At 54.7% G+C, this 21548-nt stretch overlaps 1 protein-coding gene and 1 long non-coding RNA gene across 8 annotated transcripts; one reads left to right on the plus strand and one right to left on the minus strand.

Moving 5' to 3' along the window:
* Positions 1–5: 5 nt before the first annotated feature.
* On the plus strand, positions 6–3362 carry Bag5 (BAG cochaperone 5). Of its 5 annotated transcripts, none has more exons than XM_013112216.3 (2): positions 6–137; positions 1811–3362. In XM_013112216.3, the coding sequence occupies exon 2, from the start codon at positions 1836–1838 to the stop codon at positions 3177–3179; it is 1344 nt and encodes a 447-aa protein (XP_012967670.1). In that variant the 5' UTR covers positions 6–137; positions 1811–1835; the 3' UTR covers positions 3180–3362. The 5 variants fall into 5 exon arrangements, with proteins under 5 accessions (XP_012967670.1, XP_040598350.1, XP_012967667.1 ...); XM_040742416.1 differs by lacking the exon at positions 6–137 and adding an exon at positions 266–346; XM_013112213.3 differs by lacking the exon at positions 6–137 and adding an exon at positions 354–481.
* Positions 3363–3553: 191 nt separating this feature from the next.
* On the minus strand, positions 3554–19456 carry LOC121139234. 3 transcript variants are annotated; one of them, XR_005876090.1, is made up of 3 exons: positions 16145–19456; positions 9234–9617; positions 3554–5956 (listed from the first exon to the last, which is right to left on the minus strand). It is a non-coding gene; the product is annotated as an uncharacterized LOC121139234 (long non-coding RNA). The 3 variants fall into 3 exon arrangements; XR_005876091.1 differs by lacking the exon at positions 9234–9617; XR_005876089.1 differs by lacking the exon at positions 16145–19456 and having other exon boundaries at positions 9234–10355.
* Between the last annotated feature and the right edge of the window lie 2092 nt (positions 19457–21548).

The following is a 21548-nucleotide window of genomic DNA, read 5'->3' on the forward strand; positions in this document are numbered from 1 at the left end:
CCTGAGAGAGGCGGCCGAGCGGCGGCGGGACGAGGCCAGGCGGCGTCTTCCCCCGGGCTCGGAGCCGTGCGGCCGGCTCTGCGGCGGCGGTGGCGACGCTGCGGAAGTGGAGGAGCGCGATGGCGCGTGCGGCCCAGGTGAGCGCAGCGCGGCGCCGAGCGGGGGGGCCGCGAGCTCCGTGCTTTCCCGGCTCGGGCTCCGCCGCCCCCGCCGCGCAGGCCCGCGCCCGCCCCGCGCCCATTGTGAGGTCAGGCGGCGGCGCGTCGGGGCCGGCCGAGACCCCGGGAGCGGCCGCCGCGGCCAGTAGCTGCCGCCGCCTCCGCCGGCCCCTTCACCGGCTGCCCGGGTGAGACCTAGCCGGGAAGGGCGAGGGGGATGCCGCTGGGGGCCCCGCTCCGGTGCCGCTCCCCGTGACGGGCCGATCTCCCACCTCGCCGCCCTCCGCGGCTGCCAAGACCGCCGCCACCCAGACCTCTCCGGGGTAAAGCGCTGCGAGGGCCGGGCTTGGACCCTCCCCCGGGACTGGCTGAGTTCTGTGGCCGGCCCGCCGCAAGTGAGCTGTTTGACCGAAACCTGAGAGCCTGGGAGATGCTCTAAGCACGCTTACGGGGAGGCGAGTGACCCAGTTAATCGCGGTTGTCACGTTTTTGTTTTCTGTTTTTTGCGCGGGAGGGGGATGGGGCGAGCAATTGAAGCCGAGGGCGAGGACTTTGAAAGTTGCTCAGTTCCCCTTTCTGAAAAGGAGAAGGTTGGCCCTCCGGCGGACGGTGGCCCTGGGAGTGTGGAAGAGCTGTTACCTTCCACACGGGTACCTCCTACCCTGCGGCCCCAAAAAAGCAGTTTAGGATGACGAGAACTAAGGAAATGACGTTGCTGCTGATCAGGCTTGGCCAGTATGGAAGTGTATGCGGCTCACTTTCACGGTGAAGCCAGAATCCACCCCAGACTGGACAGACTTCTTTCTGTCTGTTCTCCGAATCCCTGCCATGTTTCCCTGTTTGCGCTTTACTTTTGAGTCATGGGCTCACTAAGTGCCCCAGGCGGGTCTTGAGCTCATGATTCTCTTCCCTCTGCTTCCCTAGTGCCGGGCATGTAGGCACACAGCAGCACAGCCGGTTTGTTTTGTTCTGTCGGACTGCTCTGAGGAGAGGGAGTTGACGTGTCACATCTCCTCTTCCCTCAAGTATGTTTTTCAATCTGTGAGATAACAAAAGCTTCCGTCTGTGTGTGTTGGTGCGTGCCCAGGTGCCAGAGTTCAGTCCGTCCGTCCCCCACACACACACACCATTTCAGTGGTGTCCTACTTTGTTTTTTGAGGCGGGGCTCCTCATCACCCGGAGCTCCCCAATCAGGGTAGGCTAGCTGGCCAGTGAACCACAGAGAACCTTGCTCCCTGCCTCCCTGGCATCGGTAGTATAAGTGAGCACCGTCTTGCCTGGATTTTATATTTTATGTGCATCGGTGTTTTGCCTGCATGTAGGTGTGTGCACAACATGTGTGCCCGGTGCCTGTAGAGGCCAAAAGGGGGATTTGATCACCTGGAACTGCAGTTCCAGGTGACCAGAGCGGCCATGTGGGTGCTGGGGATTGAACCCAGGTCCTCTGGAGAGCATCCAGCGCTCTGAGCCACTGACCCCTCTCTCCAGCCCCTTCCCTGGCTTTCTTTACATGTGGTCTGGAGCTCCAGCTTGGGCAGCTGACTGACAACTGTCTCCATAGCCCCAATTAGTCCTTTTTAAAAGTGGGCTTACAGTGGGTTGATCTAAGAGTCCTGCATGGACGGTAATAAGTTACTCTTGCCATCTTTCAGTGCTTGTGAAACTGAACACAGAAGTATGGATATGGGAAACCAACACCCTTCTATTAGTAGGCTTCAGGAGATCCAAAGAGAAGTCAAGAGTATAGAGCCGCAAGTGGTTGGCTTCAGTGGCCTACCGGATGACAAGAATTACAAGAAACTGGAGAGGATTCTGACAAAACAACTTTTTGAAATAGACTCTGTAGACACAGAAGGAAAAGGAGACATTCAGCAAGCTAGGAAGAGGGCAGCGCAGGAGACAGAGCGCCTGCTCAAAGAGTTGGAGCAGAATGCAAACCACCCACACCGGATTGAAATCCAGAACATCTTTAAGGAGGCACAGGTCCTTGTGAAAGAAAAGATTGTGCCCTTTTACAGTGAGGGCAACTGTGTGACTGCCGAGCTTGAGGAAGGCATCCAGGACATCATTCTGAGGCTGACACATGTTAAAACCGGAGGGAAGGTCTCTTTGCGGAAAGCAAGGTACCGCACCCTGACCAAGATCTGTGCAGTACAGGAGATTATTGAGGACTGCATGAAGCAGCAGCCGTCCTTGCCACTGTCTGAGGACGTGCACCCTTCTGTCGCCAAGATCAACTCTGTGATGTGTGAAGTGAACAGGGCCAGGGGCACGCTGATCGCACTTCTGATGGGCGTGGACAGCACTGAGACTTGCAGGCACCTGTCGTGCGTGCTGTCCGGGCTGATCGCGGATCTGGATGCCTTAGATGTGTGTGGGCATACGGAGATCAGGAATTACCGGAGGGAGGTGGTGGAGGATATCAACAAACTACTGAAATACCTAGACTTAGAAGAGGAAGCTGACAATACGCATGCGTTTGACCTGGGACAGAACCATTCCATCCTAAAGATAGAAAAGGTCCTCAAGAGGATGAGAGAGATAAAAGATGAGCTTCTCCAGGCGCAGAGCCCTCCTGAATTGTACCTGAGCTCCAAGACGGAGCTTCAGGGCCTGATTGGACAGCTGGATGAAGTGAGTGTTGAGAAGAACCCCTGTATCCGGGAAGCCAGGAGGAGAGCCGTGATTGAAGTACAGACCCTCATCACGTACCTGGACCTGAAGGAAGCCCTGGAGAAGAGGAAGCTGTTCCCTTGTGAGGAGAACCCCCCACACAAGGCTGTGTGGGATGTCCTTGGAAACCTGTCAGAGATCCAGGGCGAAGTCCTGTCATTTGGTGGAAACCGAACTGATAAGAACTACATCCGTTTGGAGGAGCTGCTGACCAAGCAGCTGCTGGCCCTGGACGCGGTTGACCCCCAGGGGGAAGAGAAGTGCAAGGCGGCCAGGAAGCAGGCCGTGAAGCTGGCCCAGAACATCCTCAGCTACCTTGACCTGAAGTCGGACGAGTGGGAGTACTGACGGCCAGAGCTGCCCCGCTGCTTCGCACTTTACCTGCTTTCAGAGCTTCCGGCTCATGAAGCCTAAATGTAATTTCTATGTGCATATTCAATCTCAGTATTTATGATTTAATCAGATTATATTCAGTATTTCTGCTGCTTTTGATGTTGCAAAACGAATATCATTATAGCACATTAACTTTTCCATCTGGCTCATCATCTTACAATGTGTGCTTTGTGTTGATTCTGTGTGGTTTTAACGGGAATACGAGAAGGGCAGTAGTCCTCATTTTTAAGTGGGTTGTGCAAGCATTAAATGCAGAATTTAAGAGTCTAACTAGCTAAACGAGGAGGAGGAGGAGGAAACTCAGGCTGACTGGGAATAAAGTCCAAGTATAAAAACAATACAGAGATGTTTTATTACACTAAACAAAGCTTGGCCTTTTAAGTTACAAGGCCTGATTGGTCCTTCCTCATGGGGTGAGGTTTTTGTTAGGGTGGTCAGTTTTGTTTTGTTTTTCATACACATTTTTTTAATTACTTGTTTTTCATACACATTTTTGCTTTAAAAAAAAAAAAACCTGTCCCCCCTAGGCTTTTCATTAGAGAGGAGGAAATCTTAAGTACAACACACAAAAAGATTAATGAAACCTAACGACCCAAAATTTGAGACTGCTTGAGGAAGGGTAAAAACAGCTATTCAATGCCTTCAGTTCATTTTTGCTTGTGAGATCTCAACTAAAATTCTCATTAGTTAAAAAGGCTAGGGACCTTAAATGACGCCAGTGGCCCTTTTACAGAGCCATGGTCGTCTCCCTGTGACCGAGGAGGACGCCTGTTGTGCCCAGTGGCAGGTCACCGCAGCTGAGGGGCATCTGCCTGGGGCTGCATGAGATGATTCCTCTTGTCAGTTACCCCTGTGGAATAGACACGCCCATTTAACATGACCTCAGTTACACCATGACACCAGAGACCATAGGTAATCCAGGAGACCCTGTCTCTGCCACTGGCATCCTAAACATCACCTGTATCTACTAGAGAGAGACTGTGGTGCCTGGTGACACTGACTTGAGGACTCCTCATTTGCCTCTCGGTGCATAAAAGGTTTCATTACTTGTTTTATCCTTTTTGTGTATGGGGGTGGGGGTTGTTTGATTTGGCTTTTTTGAGACAGGGTTTCTCTGTAGCTTTGGAGGCTGTCCTGGAGCTCGCTCTGTGGACCAGGCTGGCCTCAAACTCAAAAAAAATCTGCCTGCCCCTGCCTCCCGAGCGTGCGCCACCACCGCCTGGTTTGTTTTACCCTACCCTCAAAGGGCATATGTGTTTCTGTGACTGTTTTCTAAGTACCCAGCTCTATGCTGTCTATTAATGCAAACAAAGGAATTCCCCACAATTCTGCAGTGGCTGGACAATGCGGGTCCCACATCATGTCTAATAAGCCCCATTCCGTGTCCCCATTTTATCACATGTCTAATAAGCCCCATTCCGTGTCCCCATTTTATCACATGTCTAATAAGCCCCATTCCGTGTCCCCATTTTATCACATGCCCTGTGAGAGTCACCCTTCTCAACTCTGGTGAGCCATGTTGTTTTGGGGTTCCCCCCACACGATATTGATTAGGAAACTTTGTAAGGGAATTCTCTTCAAACTTGTACAAGTGTGATGGATGAATAAATTAGTGTACCGTTCACAGGACAGCGGGTCCCCAGAGCTGTGGCTCCTCCTCACCAAAGTCCCTAGATTGTCCTTTTGGCCAAAGCCGTTGTGCTGACTGCCCCTCAGCATCACGGCTTTAGAACGCCCTTCAAGTGTGACTGCAGGTTTTTAAAGTGAACTCTGGGGAATCATTCATACCTGGAAGTCACTTCAGGTGCACCTTTCCCTGTTTCCAAGAGTGACATGTCAGCCTTCCAGTGTCCTGTTGAAGCAGACTTTGTCTCTTTAAAAGTGGATTTCTGTGACCTTCAAAGACACCCACCCCACACTGCACAGCTTGGAGCCCTGCCAAGCTCAATGCTACCCCCCCCAGTGAGATTTACCTGTGGCCTTTGGGTGCTGGAGGTGGTCACATGACCTTGTGTGGCTGTTGGGAAAGGCTTTGTCTCCTGTTAAGTTCCTTGGACCCAACTATAAAGAACACTAGCAAAGTTCAGGCTCTCATTCCTTACCCTCTTGGGACCCTTGTATGTCACTGTGGACAACTTCCTGGACTTTTTAACTCCGGCTCTCCACTGGGGCAGGTCTGACTCTCCTCTGGGGCAGGTCTGACTCTCCTCTGGGGCAGGTCTGAGTCTCCAGTGGGGCAGGTCTGACTCTCCTCTGGGGCAGGTCTGAGTCTCCTCTGGGGCAGGTCTGACTCTCTCTCTCCACTGGGGCAGGTCTGACTCTCCACTGGGGCACATCTGACCCTCTATCCACTGGGGCAGGTCTGACTCTCTCTCCACTGGGGCAGGTCTGACTCTCTCTCCACTGGGGCAGGTCTGACTCTCTCTCCACTGGGGCAGGTCTGAGTCTCCTCTGGGGCAGGTCTGACTCTCTCTCTCCACTGGGGCAGGTCTGACTCTCCACTGGGGCACATCTGACCCTCTATCCACTGGGGCAGGTCTGACTCTCTCTCCACTGGGGCAGGTCTGACTCTCTCTCCACTGGGGCAGGTCTGAGTCTCCTCTGGGGCAGGTCTGACTCTCCTCTGTGGCAGGTCTGACTCTCACCTCTGTAGCAGTTTTGTGATCATATGTGAAGATCTGTTCCTAAAGAAGCAAGGCCTTTGTCAGCATCAAACCATGCCATCCCCGCTTCTGAAAAGAAAGAAATGGCTGGAAGTAGTCATGTCTTCCTTGAAATTTGGATAGCGTTGCCTTCTGTTCCTTCTTTGTCCATCTAGATGAAAATCTTATGACAGAGTCACTGTTAAATGGAATAAATGTGCCTATTCAGTTCAATGCTTTTATTTTGCTAAAAAAAAAAAAATGCCCGTAGATTAGCGGTAATGAAGCTCAGTAGTTGTTCTCATTTTTAAAGAGGTTTTTGGCCGGGCGTTGGTGGCGCACACCTTTAATCCCAGCACTGGGGAGGCAGAGGCAGGGGATCTCTGTGAGTTTGAGGCCGGCCTGGTCTACAAAGCGAGTTCCAGGATAGGCTCTAAAGCTACACAGGGAAACCCTGTCTCGAAGAACCAAATATATATATATATATTATTTGTGTGGCTACTTCATAACTAATTTCACCACTGTTATGAATTGTGATGTAAATATCTGACATGTCACCCCTGTGACCACCCCCCAAGGGAGTCAAGATGCACAGGTTGGAGACCGCTGCACTAGGAGCTGTATGGATTTGGCCACCCTGCGATCTGGTAGGTCAGGGAAAGCCTAGCAGCCTCACAGGACAACTGAGCATGGGACTAGCGTTCCCTGCAGCAGGGCAACACCCAAGCAAGCTTGTGCACGGCTCCAGTCCAGCCCTGGAAGCAGGACTGGGCTCCGCCCTTCCTGGTTGGGACGTGTCTGAAGCCATCAATTTCCCATGCTGTAATTAGATGCTTTACTGGTTAATCTACCATTACGTCCCTATGGGCCAAGTGCCCTGCAGTGTTTCATATAAATTCCAAGTTCTTAGAACCTACTGCCACTGCTTTAATACTATCCAGAGATCGTCACTCAGTCACGTGACCAGGAGAAGACAGGACAATAAAGTGCAGGTCTACATAAATTAATTTACCTGGGGAAGGGTGGTGGCACATACCTTTGATCCCAGCACTTGGGAGGCAGAGGCAGGCAGATCTCTGTGAGTTCAAGGCCAGCCTGTTCTACAGAGCGAGTTTCAGGACAGCCAGGGCTACACAGAGAAAACCTGTCTCAAAAACAACCACCTGGAAAGTCCTAGCAATGGCTGGTGTGTAGTCCCTAAGAGAGGAGGATTCTACCAACTTAAGGTGCAGCATGGACATCACAGCTCGGTCTCTGTCAGAGCCAGAGCTACTGGTGAGCCTCTTAAATTTTGGCTTCTGGAGGTGTCACACTTCAGGGTAAAGGGCCAGGTGATTCATGAATGGAACATTTAGCTAAGGTGTCACATTGCTCCAAGCTACCAAGTCAACACTGGCAGAGAGGAGAGAGAATGCTGTGGCTCGCCCACTGTCTTGTCTCTAACTGCTGACGGTGCCTGGGCCTCTCCAGAGCATCAGGGCCGGAGGCTGCCCATCCATCCCCACCGGCCTGCACTCCCTGGCTCACTTCACTGATGACAAAAGCCTTTGATACCTAGGCCCTTTCCTTGAAGCTACCTGCTTCCCACACGGACGCTGCTGGTTGTCTCCAATCTCACACTGCACACGTCACTCTGAGGTCCTGAGTGAGCACAGGTGATGGACAGCCAGCCCGTTGGCAGCCTGGGCCGCTGCCTCACCCCACACGCCCCTCCCCGTCTCTAGGTCTGAAGCTGTGTCTGCCTTCCCCATTCTAGCACTGGCTTGCTTGTCCATGGCCAGGTTGCCTTCTTTCAAGCTGGCCGGGTAGGAGCAGACACTCGCCTGCCTGTGGGCGAGCTGTTCTGGGGTGTCTTAGCACTCGCCAGGCACTCGAAGATACTCGCCTAATAATTAGGCAGAGAGCAGGTTTGATTGGCCCTTCATGCTGCTCCAGAGAATTCGCAGAGTGCAAAGGACCTCCTCTCTGCTGTCCAGCTCTCTGGTGTCACCTGTCAGAGTGCCTCAGTTGGGGACAGAGTCGTCCTGGGCTGACAGTCTCACCCTGCTCTGGTGCTGCTGCCTCACTATGCAGGGTTGGGTCCAGCCTTAAACCTCACCTAGAACTCAAGTCTGTGCCTTGAAAATGCTGAATTCATAGCTGTGCTGTGACAAGAAAAAGTGTTTTCAGGGGTGGGGGATAGGTGATCAGGGAGGGACTATGGCAAAGCTGTCCTCTTTAAGACTGATTCCTTGGCCCGGTGATGGTGGCTGCGTTGACACACGCCTTTAATCCCCTCCCTGCCTCCCGGGCGCCAGGATCATAGATGTGCGACACCGTGCTCAACTGAAAATACAGTCTTGTCTTACAGCATGTGCATCCAAAACCAGTTCAGGCTGGACCAGGCCTCCTATTACATACACAACACTGGACTAAAACCCCTAAATTTCACTCTTAGAGAGGCAGGCAAACGTTGTTATTGTTCAGGGGTGAGAGTGTGTATAGTCCAACAGAAGTGGCAGGGGTTAGACATTGCTAGATGTACTGTCTGAACAGGGGTGTGTGCGTGTGTGAGTGTGTGAGTGTGTGTGTGAGTGAGTGTGTGCGTGAGTGTGTGTGAGTGTGTGAGTGTGTGTAAGTGAGTGTGAGTGTGAGTGTGTGCGTGTGAGTGAGTGAGTGAGTGTGAGTGTGTGTGAGAGTGAGTGAGTGAGTATGTGTGAGTGTGAGTGAGTGTGTGAGTGTGTGTGAGTGAGTGTGTGGGTGTGTATGAGTGAGTGTGTGAGTGAGTTGTGTGGGTGGGTGGGTGGGTGTGAGTGTTTGGGGGGGTGTGAGTGAGTGTGTGTGGGTGTGAGTGAGTGTGTGTGTGTGTGTGAGTGTATGTGTGTGCAGGCAAGGGAGCTAGGCTGCCAGGTGCATTATTACGGGAGGGGGTGTACATAACCAAAACTAAACAGGATCCAAGGCTAAACTTCCCCTGTGCTTCCTGCCCTGACTCATGTGACACGTGAGCCCTGAGCTCCAGGACGTCCTACTTCCTATCCCGCCATTCCACAAGCCTGCGCAGACGGCCCAGCCCACAGCGGCTCTTCTCCTCAGGAGCCCAGATTCTACCCACAGCTGCTTCAGCCCCAAGTGGCTGTCTGGTGGGCAGATGCAGGTGTCTGTCACTTCAGATCCTGGAGTTTCCACTAGGAAGGAAGGGTCAGCCATGCCTGGAAGCGAGAGGCAGGCAAGTGGCAGTATGGGGGGACTGGTGTCTGAGAACACACGTCAGTGCCTGAGAGCCACCTTGGGTAGGGCCTGTCTGCTCGGCGACACTGAGCTCCTCCCTCCAGAGCCCACCTTCCAGCCTCCCGCTTCCCTCCGCAGCCACCAGCTCCCCACTCACAAGACTCCCATTCTGTCTTCTTGTGGTGGATCCATTCTTAACTTGGGACAGGGTTTCTCTGTGTAGCCCAGGTCATCCTCTGTAGACCAGGCTGGCCTGCAACTCTCAGAGATCCTCCTGCCTCTGCCTCTGAGTGCCGGGATTAAAGGTGTGCGCCACCGTGCCCAGCTGCCTTACAGTGGTTCCACTGTGCAATAGCGTGGTTTGTTTTCCTCCCTGGAGTCTAGGGCTGCAGGCCTGGCGGGTCGACAGGGCAGCTGGGCTCAATGCCTGCCCCCATGACTCAGGGACATGCCCACTGCTGATTTGCTGGGGGGCCTTCTGGGGAGGATCCAGGACTGCAGCAACCACGCAAGTCTGTGTCTCCTCTGTGTCTCACCGTGGCTGCAATAAAGAGCAGGGACCAGTGACCTTTGCCAGGCCGCAGGACAGCGTGGTTCACCCCATTTTGGTTTCTGCCACCTCCCAGGTGGGATACCCCCAAGTGCCTGAAGTCTCCCCATGCACCTGTTTCCTGTCTACAGACAGGGTCATCACTAATGGGTTGTTGGATGGTTACATCCATAAGCTACCGAGGTAGTATCGATCTTGGGGACCTTGGCCACACAGCCTCTGCTGTGGGAGGGCAGGTCTCCCCTAGACCTGCCCACCTCTGCTCCCCTCCAGCAATGCCCATGTTTGCCGTCTCCTAAGCTTGCTTCCTTTACCCAGCCCCCTCCCCAAGGATGTAAACTGAGGGCAGAGGGTCTGTGGCTTGGAGCGTCTCCAGGCTGTGGTGGCAGGCATTTTCACCCTGCTCATCTGGAGCTCCCTGGACAAATAGTTTAGGTCTGAAACAACACTTGTGGCTGTCCTAGGTCAGGAGAGGTTCAGACAAAGGGGCCCAAGCCTAGCTTTACAACAAACACGATTAGCCAGGAGAGAGCAGAGGCTGAGAAAGCCATGTTCTAGAAGTCAAGGCCCGTCGGCAGCTGAACACAGGCCTGCGTCACTCACTTGGGTAAAGTAGGGATTTTTTTTTTTTTTTTGGTTTTTTCGAGACAGGGTTTCTCTGTGGCTTTGGAGGCTGTCCTGGAACTCACTTTGTAGACCAGGCTGGCCTCGAACTCACAGAGATCCACCTGCCTCTGCCTCCCGAGTGCTGGGATTAAAGGCCTGCGCCACCAACTCCCGGCCTGAAGTAGGGATTCTTTTTTTTTTTTTTAATTTATTTATTACATATACACCAGATTGAATTGTAGATGGTTGTCAGCCACCATGTGGTTGCTGGGAATTGAATTCAAGACCTCTGGAAGAGCAGTCAGTGCTCTTAACCTCTGAGCCATCTCTCCAGCCCCTGAAGTAGGGATTCTTAATAAAAAGGAATTTCAGGGCCAGCCAGTGCGGGGCAGAGCTGGAGTTCACTGGGAAGGAAATTTTAAAGCAAGCGTTAAGCACTGGGGTTGACAGAGAAGGCCCCAGGGAACAGGTAAGAGGCACTCTGGTGTGCTTGTGGGCTTCTCGGGAGTCTCACTTAAGGAACAGTTTTCGTGGCTTCCTCACAGCTCAGACGGTTGCTAAGGAACCACCATTCTCATTAAATGGATCAGTGGTTTCGGGTGTGTATGGGGTGGGTTAGAGCTGAAAGCCCAGGCCACGAGAGAAGCTGTTTCTACACCAAGGCTAGTGGTCTTGTTTGAGAGTCCTAGAAAATATCGGGGAAGCAACTAGGCTCTATATGCAAAGGCCGCTATCCCCTCAGGCCTGGCCTTATGCGTGGTTCATCATTATTTTAACTTGTTTATTCTGCTATGGGTACCATAAGTTATTGTGAGTGCAGACACGCTTATACCAAGGCCCGTCTGAATTCAGAGCACAACCTCCAGCTTAGAGTTCACCTTCCACCTTGCTTGGGACAGTGCTGGGGGTCCCGAAAGCGTCTGGGGGCTCTCCTGCCTGCCTCCCCCTTCCCCCCGGGGATCACAAATCTGTGGCACTATGCTCAGTCTATATAGTACTGAGGACTGGTCCTAGTGCTTCATGCATGCTAGACACGCCCTCTACCAACGGAGTTACACCCGTTCTTATCTGAAATCGCCCTACATAAAGACAGTACTGTTTTCATAGAAAATCTTGCTGTTTGCCAGAATTTTTTAATTTTGGTTTTTTGAGACAGAGCTTCTCTGTGTAGCCCTGGCTGTCCTGGAAATTATCTGTGGACCAGGTTGTCCTCAAACCCAGAGATTCACCTGCCTCTACCTCCAAGTGCTGGGATTAAAGGTGCCCCATGCCCAGCCCTGGCTAAGCATTCTTGACTTGACTTCAGCTGGCAAGAGGCTTCAATCACTCTGCAGTGGGGACTCCTTAGTCTCCCTCCTCGCTCACCCTGGTTCAGGGAGCGCTTGGCCATGGTGGCAAATAAGAAGAAAAGGCCATGTGGTGTGCACACTGTGGCGTTCTGTGTCTCCTCATCTTCCTGGCTAGGCCTGGGGTAGGGGAGACCCACACAGCAAGGTGCCCGGGGTCCAGATGGCAGACTGAAGCATAGGAGAAAGCCATCTGCCCGCAGTGGGCCCCATGGCCCTCCCCAACTCAGGCCCGAGCCACAGCAGCTGTCTGGCCCTGCTCACAAGGGCAGAGGCTGGCTCTGGCTACAGAGCCTCGGTGGAGGATGGGGAGGTTTTTACCTGGTCATAGGAGGCCCTGGAAGAGTCGGCTCCTGACTTGCGAGTAAGCGGAAGAGCCCAGCAAGTGCCTCCAGGCAGCCCAGTTGCAGCCCCCTGCCTGGAAGAGCCACCTTAGACCCTGATGACATAAGATGGGTTAGGTCCCAGCTCATCAAAACCTGTGACGCTTGCAGACAGGAAGTGCTGTGAGTGTAGGGGTGAGGTTGTGAGTGTAGGGGTGAGGTAGGTCCTCTGACGAGGCAGGCATGGGTCCTGACTCGATGCCACAAATGTGCCAGGTGAAAGGGAAGGAGCTGCCAGCCACGTGGTCGGCTGAGAGTCTGCAAACCTGGGTCCCTGGGGCCTCTGGGCTACGGGCACACCAAGGACTAGGTCTATATTCTGAACCAGAAACATCCCTAAATCAGCCATGGAAGGGTGGAGGGCCTGGAGCTAAGAACACTGGCTACTTTTCCAGAGGACCCAGGTTCGATTCCCAGCAGTCACATGGCAACTCACAACCATCTCTACCTCCAGTCCTGAGGGACCCACCACCTTCTTCTGACCTCCACCAGCACCCGGCACCGTGGGTACACAGAGAGATAAGCAGGCAAAACACCATACATATAAAATAAAATGCTTTTTCTGAGACAGGGTTCTCTGTGTAGCACTGGCTGTCCTGGAACTTGTTCTGTGGATCAGGCTGGACTGCCTTTGCCTCCCGAGTGATGGGATTAAAGGCATACACCATGCTCAGCTGGAAATCTTTGAAAAATAGCAAGCCAAAAAACAAAACAAAGAAACCAAATGAACAAAAACAAAGCAAAAAAGGAAGGAGCCATGGGCACAGCCCATCTCCAGCCCGGTGTTGCCAGGGGCAACAGCCTGCACTCAGCTCGTCCGAGGCTGGTCACCCAGCCTCTGTCTCCATCGTGCATCCTTCCTCATGCTTACATGGAAACATGGCTTCCTGCCTCTGCCAGGCCAGCCCTCTACCACTGGGAACACCAGCAACCACCTTTGTTTTTCCTGAGACAGAGTCTTAGGTTGCCTAGCCGGGCCTTGAAGCCACTCTGTTGCTCTGACAGGCCTTGTCCCCTTACACCAGATTCCTGAGGCAGTATTACAGAGTTCCTTCCCCAGGCCCAGTCAGTCAGGTGACTTTCTTGTGAACCGTGACTGGAAGAGGCCTGGCCCTCTAAAGGGAGGGATGGAAGCCGGGGCTCCTTTCGGGCTCAGCTGTCTCCTAAGCCCCCATTGCTAGGGACTTGCAGAGCCGGGTGTGCAGAGACAGTCCTGGTCACGCCCTGCCCCCAGCCTATATCATCCTTCTGAGGGTAGAGCCCTTGACCTTGGAGCACCCTCAAAAACGCATACCTGGTCCTTCAGGATTCCTCAGCCTATCTTGTTCTTTCAGTTGTGACCACCAGGAGGCGCTCAAGGCCGGTTTTTTCATTGTTTTCTCTTCTTTTTTTAAATCTGAGCACAGGCCACCAAAAATGGACAGGGCCCAGCCTGCCAGTGCAGCTGCCAAGCCTGGGCCTCCCCTGCTGCGTGCACCTGTCCCAGCTGATGGTGGACGGGGTGGCTGTGACACCACCTGGGCGGCAGTTCTGAGCCCAGGTAGATGAGGCTCCAGCTGCGCTGAGGACTGTTCACCATGCACAATCACAGGCTGGCGCCAGCCCTGCGTTTCTGGCAGCCTCACTCTAAGACTCCAGGTTGCAGGGAGCCGGGGGGTCTCCATCCCTGGCCCACTCTCTCACAGCTCCATGTGGTCCCGGGGACTCAAAGCCTGGGCGTGACCTCTGGGTGTGGGGCTAAAAGGGCGGATCTGTGCCCCCCCCCATGTTTCACAGGCTGTCGCCTCACCTGGCCACTCCCTTTTAGGTAGCCAGGGCTCCTCTTCTATGACCCAGACCAAATGCCACTCCCTGAAAGAAAACAGCCCTCAGCATGGCCTCTGTGATCTGACAGACCACTGCGGCTGGGGAGCCCCCTCTCGCCCTGCCCCACGGGCATTCTGCTCCATGCTGAGGGTCAGGGGTAGGAGAGGCAGCGAAGCTGGGCAGAGGCTGCAGAGCCAGGGCTTGTGGTGTGGGGAGAGCGTGGTGGCGGGAGGGAGGGAGGGAGGGAGGGAGGGAGGGAGGGAGGAGGGAGGGAGGGAGGAGGCTGGGCTCCTACCTTGCTAGGTTCCCCCAGTGATACTGAGACTTGAGGCCCTAACAATTTCTTCTGCTCCAAGCTTCAATTCCCTGTCCCATTTAAGACTCCTGTCCCTTGAATCCTGGATTGATTGCTCCTCCCTCCCTCCCTCCCTCCCTCCCTCCCTCCCGTCCTCCCTCCCTCCCTCCCTCCCGTCCTCCCTCTAGCTTCTGAGCCTTAGCAAGTGGATGGCTGAGGTTAAGATGAACCCTGGCCTAGGCCCCTGAGCCCTCGCTCTGGTCTGAGCAGCCCTGTATTGGAGGCTGGAGATCCAATCTGCCGCGTCACCTAAGGAACCTAAGCCCCTGGGACCTGGTGCTCCCCCAGCTTCACTGAGCAGTCTGTGTGTGGCTGTGTGTAACGTGCACATTTGTATGTATGCATGCCTGTGAGTTCATGCCAGTGTGCGAATGTCAATGTAGGTTCAAGCGTGCATTGTGTGGGCTGCGTGGGTGTGCTTGTGTGCACTTGTGGTATGTGTGCTGTGTCTATGTGGACACCCTTGTGTGTGTGTAGGTATAAGCACACGTGTGCACTTGCATGTGTGTGTGTCAAGGCAGGGATGGGGATAACGTGGGCCTTGGAGTCTGAGAGCAGTCCCTGACTGAGGACAGGCTGCGCGCTTTGGCCGGGGCTGGGGAGGGCTGTAGCTTGGACTGGCTCGAAGCGTCCTGGGAACAGGCCCAGAAGGAAGCTTGCACAGGCAGGCGATGGCACCATAGCAACGGAGAACAAAGTGCTGGCCTACTTACACCCCACCCCCACTCCTCAGTCTGCTGGGTGGGGGGGCATAGGGCCTTTGGGGCTCCAGGGACGCTGTGCCCCTGACCTTTGGGAGCCCAGTGCCCTGGGAGCTTTGGTCTCCTCTTGGCCTAGCTAGGCCTGCAAGACTGATTCACTTCCTTCATCCATAAATGGGTGAGGAGTGGGTGTGTGGGGGCCCAGCACTCTGTAAATGTCCCTGCCCCTGTGTGACTCGAGGCACACGGCTTTAAAGATATTAACAGATGTCCCATCCCTGGAATTTTTGGTGGTGTTGGGCGAATGTGGCACCCAAGTGTCTGTGACCCTTCCCCCAGTCAGAGTGTCACCAAGCTGGGAGGGGCTTCCTGCCTTCTCCCCTCGTACCCCTGATTACCCACACCATCCTCTAACTCCAGACCTGGGCTCAGTTCAGGACGGTAGGATGACTTCTGGGACCTGACTAGTCCTCTGTGACACCCCCACCCCACCCTGTGGGGTCTCCAGCAGAGTGCAGCAGGGCTGAGAGCCAACAAGTCTTGAGGAGGCTTTGTGAGTACCCTGGAGACAGGAAACCCGTGGCCTCATGTCAAGGACGGGTGTCACTGGACACTATCCACAGAAAAGCAAATATTTTCCTGACTTCCTGGAGCCCCCAGAGGCCTATGCAGCCCCAAGTTGCTGTGGCTCATGGTCTTGTGACAGGATCTTCCCATCTGCCTGAGCCTGGAAGGCAGTTGTGACATGCAAGTTCCAGTTCTCCCCAAGTCTGGCAGACCCCCCTCCATCATCACTCACACAGCCTGAACCGGCACCCAAGAGCCCCCTAAGAACAGCGGCGACCGGATGAGTGAGGGTGGGTAGTCGCCCTGTGCACGGAGTGGGGGATGTGTCCCCTTCACAGGCACCAGCTGCAACTGCGCTCCTCAGCTCCCCCTTAATTTATGCCGTGAGGAGGGCCAGCCACTCGCTGGTCCCCCACTTGGCAGCGGCTTTGTCCCCAGGCGGATTCCCAAGGGCTGCCTCTGGGAAGAAAGGGCCCTTCTCTGGTGGATGGTGAGGTCACCAGGAGAGGCCCCACAGGCACAAAGGCTTCAGGGCCCCCACCCCACCCCACCGGCAGCTGCCGCTTTGTCCTGAGCGCCTGGTCTCCCAGAGACCCCACAAGGCCCCAGTTCAGCCTTGGAGGGGCCGTGGTTTCCTCTCTGGAAAGTTCACACAGCTCCCCCCACCTACCCCTGATCAAGTAACAGCACCTGCTGGGGTGGGCTCCACCCAGAGACCAGGCTAGGCCAGAGGCCTGGTCAGGGACTTGTATACCTGTCTGTCCAGGTCCTCAGGACAAGCAGACAGCTCCAGAAGTGGTTGAGGGAGGTAGCCGAGGTTAGATGAGCCTTTGGGGTAGCTGCTGTCTCGGCCAGAGGCCGGCTCTTGGGCAATTACCCAGAAAGTGCCGAAGCCAGAGCTCCCTGGCCTGGGGCACTGGTATGTACGTGCAGTGTGTGCAGGTCTAAGTGGAGGGAGGGGACACTTCCTGTGCAGTTCTCAAGGAGCTCCAGGAGCCCAGGTGGGGAGCTCCTGAGTGTACCCCGGTCCACATGGGCCTGGGAGACTAAGGCTGAGAATAAGCTTTTCCCCCAAAGCCCCAGCTCTGAACGGAGTCTTTGGAGTCTCTGCTTGTCCTTCAGTGGCCATAAGCAAACCCTCTCTGAGGCTGCACCAAGGATTCTGGCACCAGGGAGACCAACAATGGGGCCAGGCAGGTGGCAATAGCTGTTCTAATACAGCAGGGAGGAGGTGTCCCCAGAACATCCATGATGCACAGTGCCTGCCAGGCCCTGCTGTCCATCCGCTGGGTGCTACTACATGCCCAGCTCCAGATGGGGAAATGGCCACATCTCCCTAGGAACATGCAGGTCAGCTGAGGAGACGGACGTGGGGGGAGGCAGGGACTTTGCAGGGATGTGGGGACTTTTGAGAACTCATTCAGGGGAGGGAGAGAGAGAGAGAGAGAGAGAGAGAGAGAGAGAGAGAGAGAGAGAGAGAGAGAGAGAGAGAGAGAGAGAGAGGAGAGAGAGAGTGAGTGTCGGGGGGAGCTTCCAGGATAAAGACCTGGTGACCACACCTAGAAGCTCAGAGATTGTCATGGGTGGGGCTGGGGGCAGATTGGGGTGATCCACAGCACAGTAACAGCCCCCCAATAGTTGGCAGCACCCAAACTCCAGAACACCTTAGCAGTCTCCATGGAAGGAGGAAACGAAGCCTGAGGGATGAAGACTTCTCTGCCTCAGGCAGAAGCCGGGAACAGGAGACTGCCTCGGTCTGGGCCTTCGGGCTCAGGTGGGGGCTGCTGCCAAGGGCCCTCCCCAAGCGGAAGCTGAACAGTGCCCACCCATCTTCTTTTGGTCCTAATGACAACCGAGGCATGATGCCACCAGCAGTCACTCTAAGGAACCCATGGATTTTGGGCTTCCTCCTCTCTCTCCTGGGGGCGAGCCAGCCCTCCTAGTCTGCCCTGGCCTGTATACTGCAGGCACGCCTGAGGCCAATTAAGGTAATGTTGCTTACAGCTCAGGTAAGAGCAGATGGAGGCCCAGATAAGGGTCCATCCTTCCATGAGTAAACAGTCAGCAAGCCCAGCTGGGGTAATCATTTTGCAGCTTGCAGGGTGTGGCTGAACTCCCCACAACGGCAGTTGCTTGATTCTAAGGATAGCCACACACACCAAGGATCTCCTGTGGAGGGCCTGAGCGGAGGCATGGGTCCACCTACAACTCGAATCCTCGGCTCCCTGACTCCTTCAAGCCAGGCTCTGGGAGTGAATGCCAGGTGTGCTCCCTTGGGACCAGAGGGGCTGGGGACAAAGGAGGAGGAGTGTAGGGCAGGCTGCCACCACCAGACAGACTGCAAGAGCCCAGTGCGGAGCTGGCCTGTGGCCCTTACAGGGAAGATGGCATTTAGCATCAAAGGGCCCACAGCCAGTTGTCTGGGCCTCCTGAGGGGAAGAGCCACTGCAGAGCTGGGGTAAGGGGACACCAGTGCCCCGTCTCCCTCCCCAACTGTCCCCTCCTCACTGCCTGGTGCCCTGCATGTCCATTGCTCGTCCTGTCGCCCCCACTGTTTCCGCCCCACAGCTGGCCCTACCACCCACAATGGGAGCCTGCATTCCTCAGCAAGGCCGGGACCTCAGCAGGCCCAAGCTTCCACGAGGAGCCAGATTGGGGGAGGGTGATGATTTACCCCACGCATGTCCAGTAGCTCAGAGTAGCCAGTGATGTGTAAGCCCAGTGCTGTGTGACAGAGGCTGCCAGTGCAAGCAGCCGGCCACTGCTGGCCACCGGGGCTGGCTCCTGGCACGGTGTGACTTCCTGTGGCAGCCACACTCGGTTTTCGCCTGCTTCCCTGCTGACATCCTCACTCTGGGCAAACGCGGTGCATCTGACAGGAAGTGCCTGCTCGGGTGCCTTAAAGTGGGGTTAGGAGAGACTACCAGGTGCCAAGTTAGTCCCACAGGAACACAGGCCAGTCAGGACGCTTGGCGCAGGGCAGATGATGGGAGACTTCTACAGTCCACACACCAGACTGCAGGAAAGTGGGTTTCTGACCGAGCGTAGTTCATGCCTGTAATCCCAGCACTCAGGAGGCAGAGAGGGAGGACTGTGGGTTACAGGCCAGTCTCGTCTTCATAGGTAGACCCTCCCCTACCCCCAACACACACATTTTTTTCAGGAGGAACAGACCTGTTGTTGGAGGCTGAGCTACAGGGGTGATAGAAGGGGACAGGAGGCCTCCATTAACGGAAGAGACGAGCGTGAGGACAGACAAGTGTCTCCAGGCCCTTTGTCCCCTGCCCCTGCTCTCCTCTACCCTGCGGGGCTAGGATGCCAGGGTGTTTTGGGGCGCCCTGACCCACAGCCACACTTGGAGGAGAGGATGAGTGCACTCAGTGAGTGACCTGTGCTGGGGACAGGGTCACCCCTTCCATCCGCCCCACAGCCTGTGACTACGTTCCCCGGCTTGAGGGGTTCCTAATGAAAGGGAGGCTTGGAGCCTTTTACCACAGAAGTGCCACAGCCGAGACAGGAGCATCACGAGGGCCTGACTATCCCTCCCTTCTAGCCCTTCATCCAGGTTACTCTGAGGTAATGCTGGACCACCCCATCCTCCCACAAACACCCACCATAAGCACCATGAAAAAGTTGCTATGCCTTAAACATTCAAAAATCAGCCGGGCGGTGGTGGTGCACGCCTTTAATCCCAGCACTGGGGAGGCAGAGGCAGCCTGGTCTACAGAATGAGTTTCAGGACAATCAGGGCTACACGGAGAAACCCTATCTCAAAAAAACAAACAAACAACAACAAAATCAAAACAAAGAAATAGAAAAAGAAAAGAACCAATTCATTTCAAGTTTCCTGGTAGCTGCATTATGAAAGGAAACACTTGGAAACCTGGTGTGGAGGAACACGATACGCAGGAGACAGAGCCCTGGGGATCTGGAAACATCAGACTCTCCGCCCTTTCTTTGGTTTTCTGAGACAGGGTTTCTCATTGAGAAAATGCCTCCCTGACATCGGGCTGTAAACAACCCTGCAAAGCTTGTTTCTTTCCTCATTTCTCTCTCTCTCTTTCCATCTTCCCTCCCTCCCTTTCGCCCCCTCCCTCCCTCCCTCCCTCTCTCTCTTTCTTTAGCAGAGTTTCTGTGTAGTGCTGGCTGTCCTTTAATTTACTCTGTAGACCATCAAACTCTCAGGATACAAAAAGCTAGGCTGCCCAGAGGCAGGGGCAGACCCAGGCTCTGGCCCCCCAGATAACCCCTATCCTCACCTGTGAGGGGCACCAGGGTTACTTTAGTTTGAGCAGGAGTCTGAGGGGTCTGGGAATGGAGAGAGGGACAGGATGGGCAGGAGGGCTTGAAGCTGCCAGCCAGCCTGTGTGTGTGTGTGTGTGTGTGTGTGTTGAGAGAGGGGCTGTGTGTGTGTGTGTTGAGAGAGGGGCTGTGTGTGTGTGTGTGTATGTCTGTGTGTGTGCGTGTGTGTATGTGTTGAGAGAGGGGCTGTGTGTGTGTATGTCTGTGTGTGTGTGTGGTGTGTGTGTGTGTGAGTGTGTGTGTGTGTGTGTGTGTGTGTGTGTGTGTTGAGAGAGGGGCTGTGTGTGTGTGTTGAGAGAGGGGCTGTGTGTGTGTGTGGTGTGTGTGTGTGTGTGTGTGTGTGTGTGTGTGTGTGTTGAGAGAGGGGCTGTGTGTGTGTGTGTGTGTGTTGAGAGAGGGGCTGTGTGTCTGTGTGTGTGTGTGTGTGTGTGTGAGAGAGGGGCTGTGTGTGTGTGGTGTGGTGTGTGTGAGTGTGTGTGTGTGGTGTGTGTGTGTGTGTTGAGAGAGGGGCTGTGTGTGTGTGTGGTGTGTGTTGAGGGGCTGTGTGTGTGGTGTGTGTGTGAGTGTGTGTGTTGAGAGAGGGGCTGTGTGTGTGTGGTGTGTGTGTGAGTGTGTGTGTGTGTGTTGAGAGAGGGGCTGTGTGTGTGTGGTGTGTGTGTGTGTGTGTGTGTGTGTGTGAGTGTGTGAGAGTGTGTGTGGTGAGTGTGAGAGTGTGTGTGTGTGAGTGTGTATGTGTGTGTGTGTGTGTGTGTTGAGAGAGGGGCTGTGTGTGTGTGTGTTGAGAGAGGGGCTGTGTGTGTGTGGTGTGTGTGTGTGTGTGTGTGTGAGTGTGTGTGTTGAGAGAGGGGCTGTGTGTGTGTGGTGTGTGTGTGTGTTGAGGGGCTGTGTGTGTGGTGTGTGTGAGTGTGTGTGTGTTGAGAGAGGGGCTGTGTGTGTGGTGTGTGTGTGAGTGTGTGTGTGTGGTGTGTGTGTGTTGAGAGAGGGGCTGTGTGTGTGTGTGGTGTGTGTGAGTGTGTGTTGAGAGAGGGGCTGTGTGTGTGGTGTGTGTGTGTGATGTGTGTGTGGTGTGTGTGTGTGTGAGTGTGTGTATGTGTGTGTGTGAGTGTGGTGTGTGTGTGTATGTGTGAGTGTGTATGTGTGTGTGTATGTGTGTGTGAGTGTGTGTGTGTTGAGAGAGGGGCTGTGTGTGCGCAGCTGTCCATCAAAACCAGCTTCCTCTCACATTCTCCTAAAAACATGCCCATGACTGCCTCTCCCCTCTGTGAAGGAACAGATGTCGGGGGAAAAAGCTGATTATTGTCAAAGGCTGGAGGCTGTGACCGGAGTGCTTGGTGAGCGTGACCCAATTCTGAGCTATTCTCAGCCTGGTGGGAGCCAAGTTATTCCCTCCCGCTGAAGATCCCGCCTTGGAGGCAGCCTGACTTTGAAACGCCCTCGTCCTGGCAACAGACTCAAAGCAGGCTGGCCAGGCTGCTCTACATGGATGCGGCCCTATTTGCTGATGACCCCCATGCAGAGCCCACGGGCCCTGTGGCCTGGTCGCAGGCTGCTGGCTTCTGCAGCTACATCCCAGGGCTAGGGAAGGGCAGAAAGGACTTGCTCCTTTATCTCTCAGCCAGTGACCTGCTATTCCTTCTTATTCTCAGGGTCTCTCTCTGCTCCAGGCACAGGAAATGCTTCAACCAGGGACTAGAAGAGCATCTCTGGACACAACAAGGTTTTGACAGCCCCAATGCAGCTGGGCTTGGACCCGCTGTACCTAAGCTCGTGATGCTGGCACAAGTCCTACAGGAGAGGCAGCCAGCAGCAGCAGCAAGCTGACATCCGCTCTCTCTACCCCAGGCCTCTCAAGAGCA

Source organism: Mesocricetus auratus, unplaced genomic scaffold, assembly GCF_017639785.1.
Source record: "Mesocricetus auratus isolate SY011 unplaced genomic scaffold, BCM_Maur_2.0 Super-Scaffold_15014, whole genome shotgun sequence".
Taxonomy (NCBI): domain Eukaryota; kingdom Metazoa; phylum Chordata; class Mammalia; order Rodentia; family Cricetidae; genus Mesocricetus; species Mesocricetus auratus.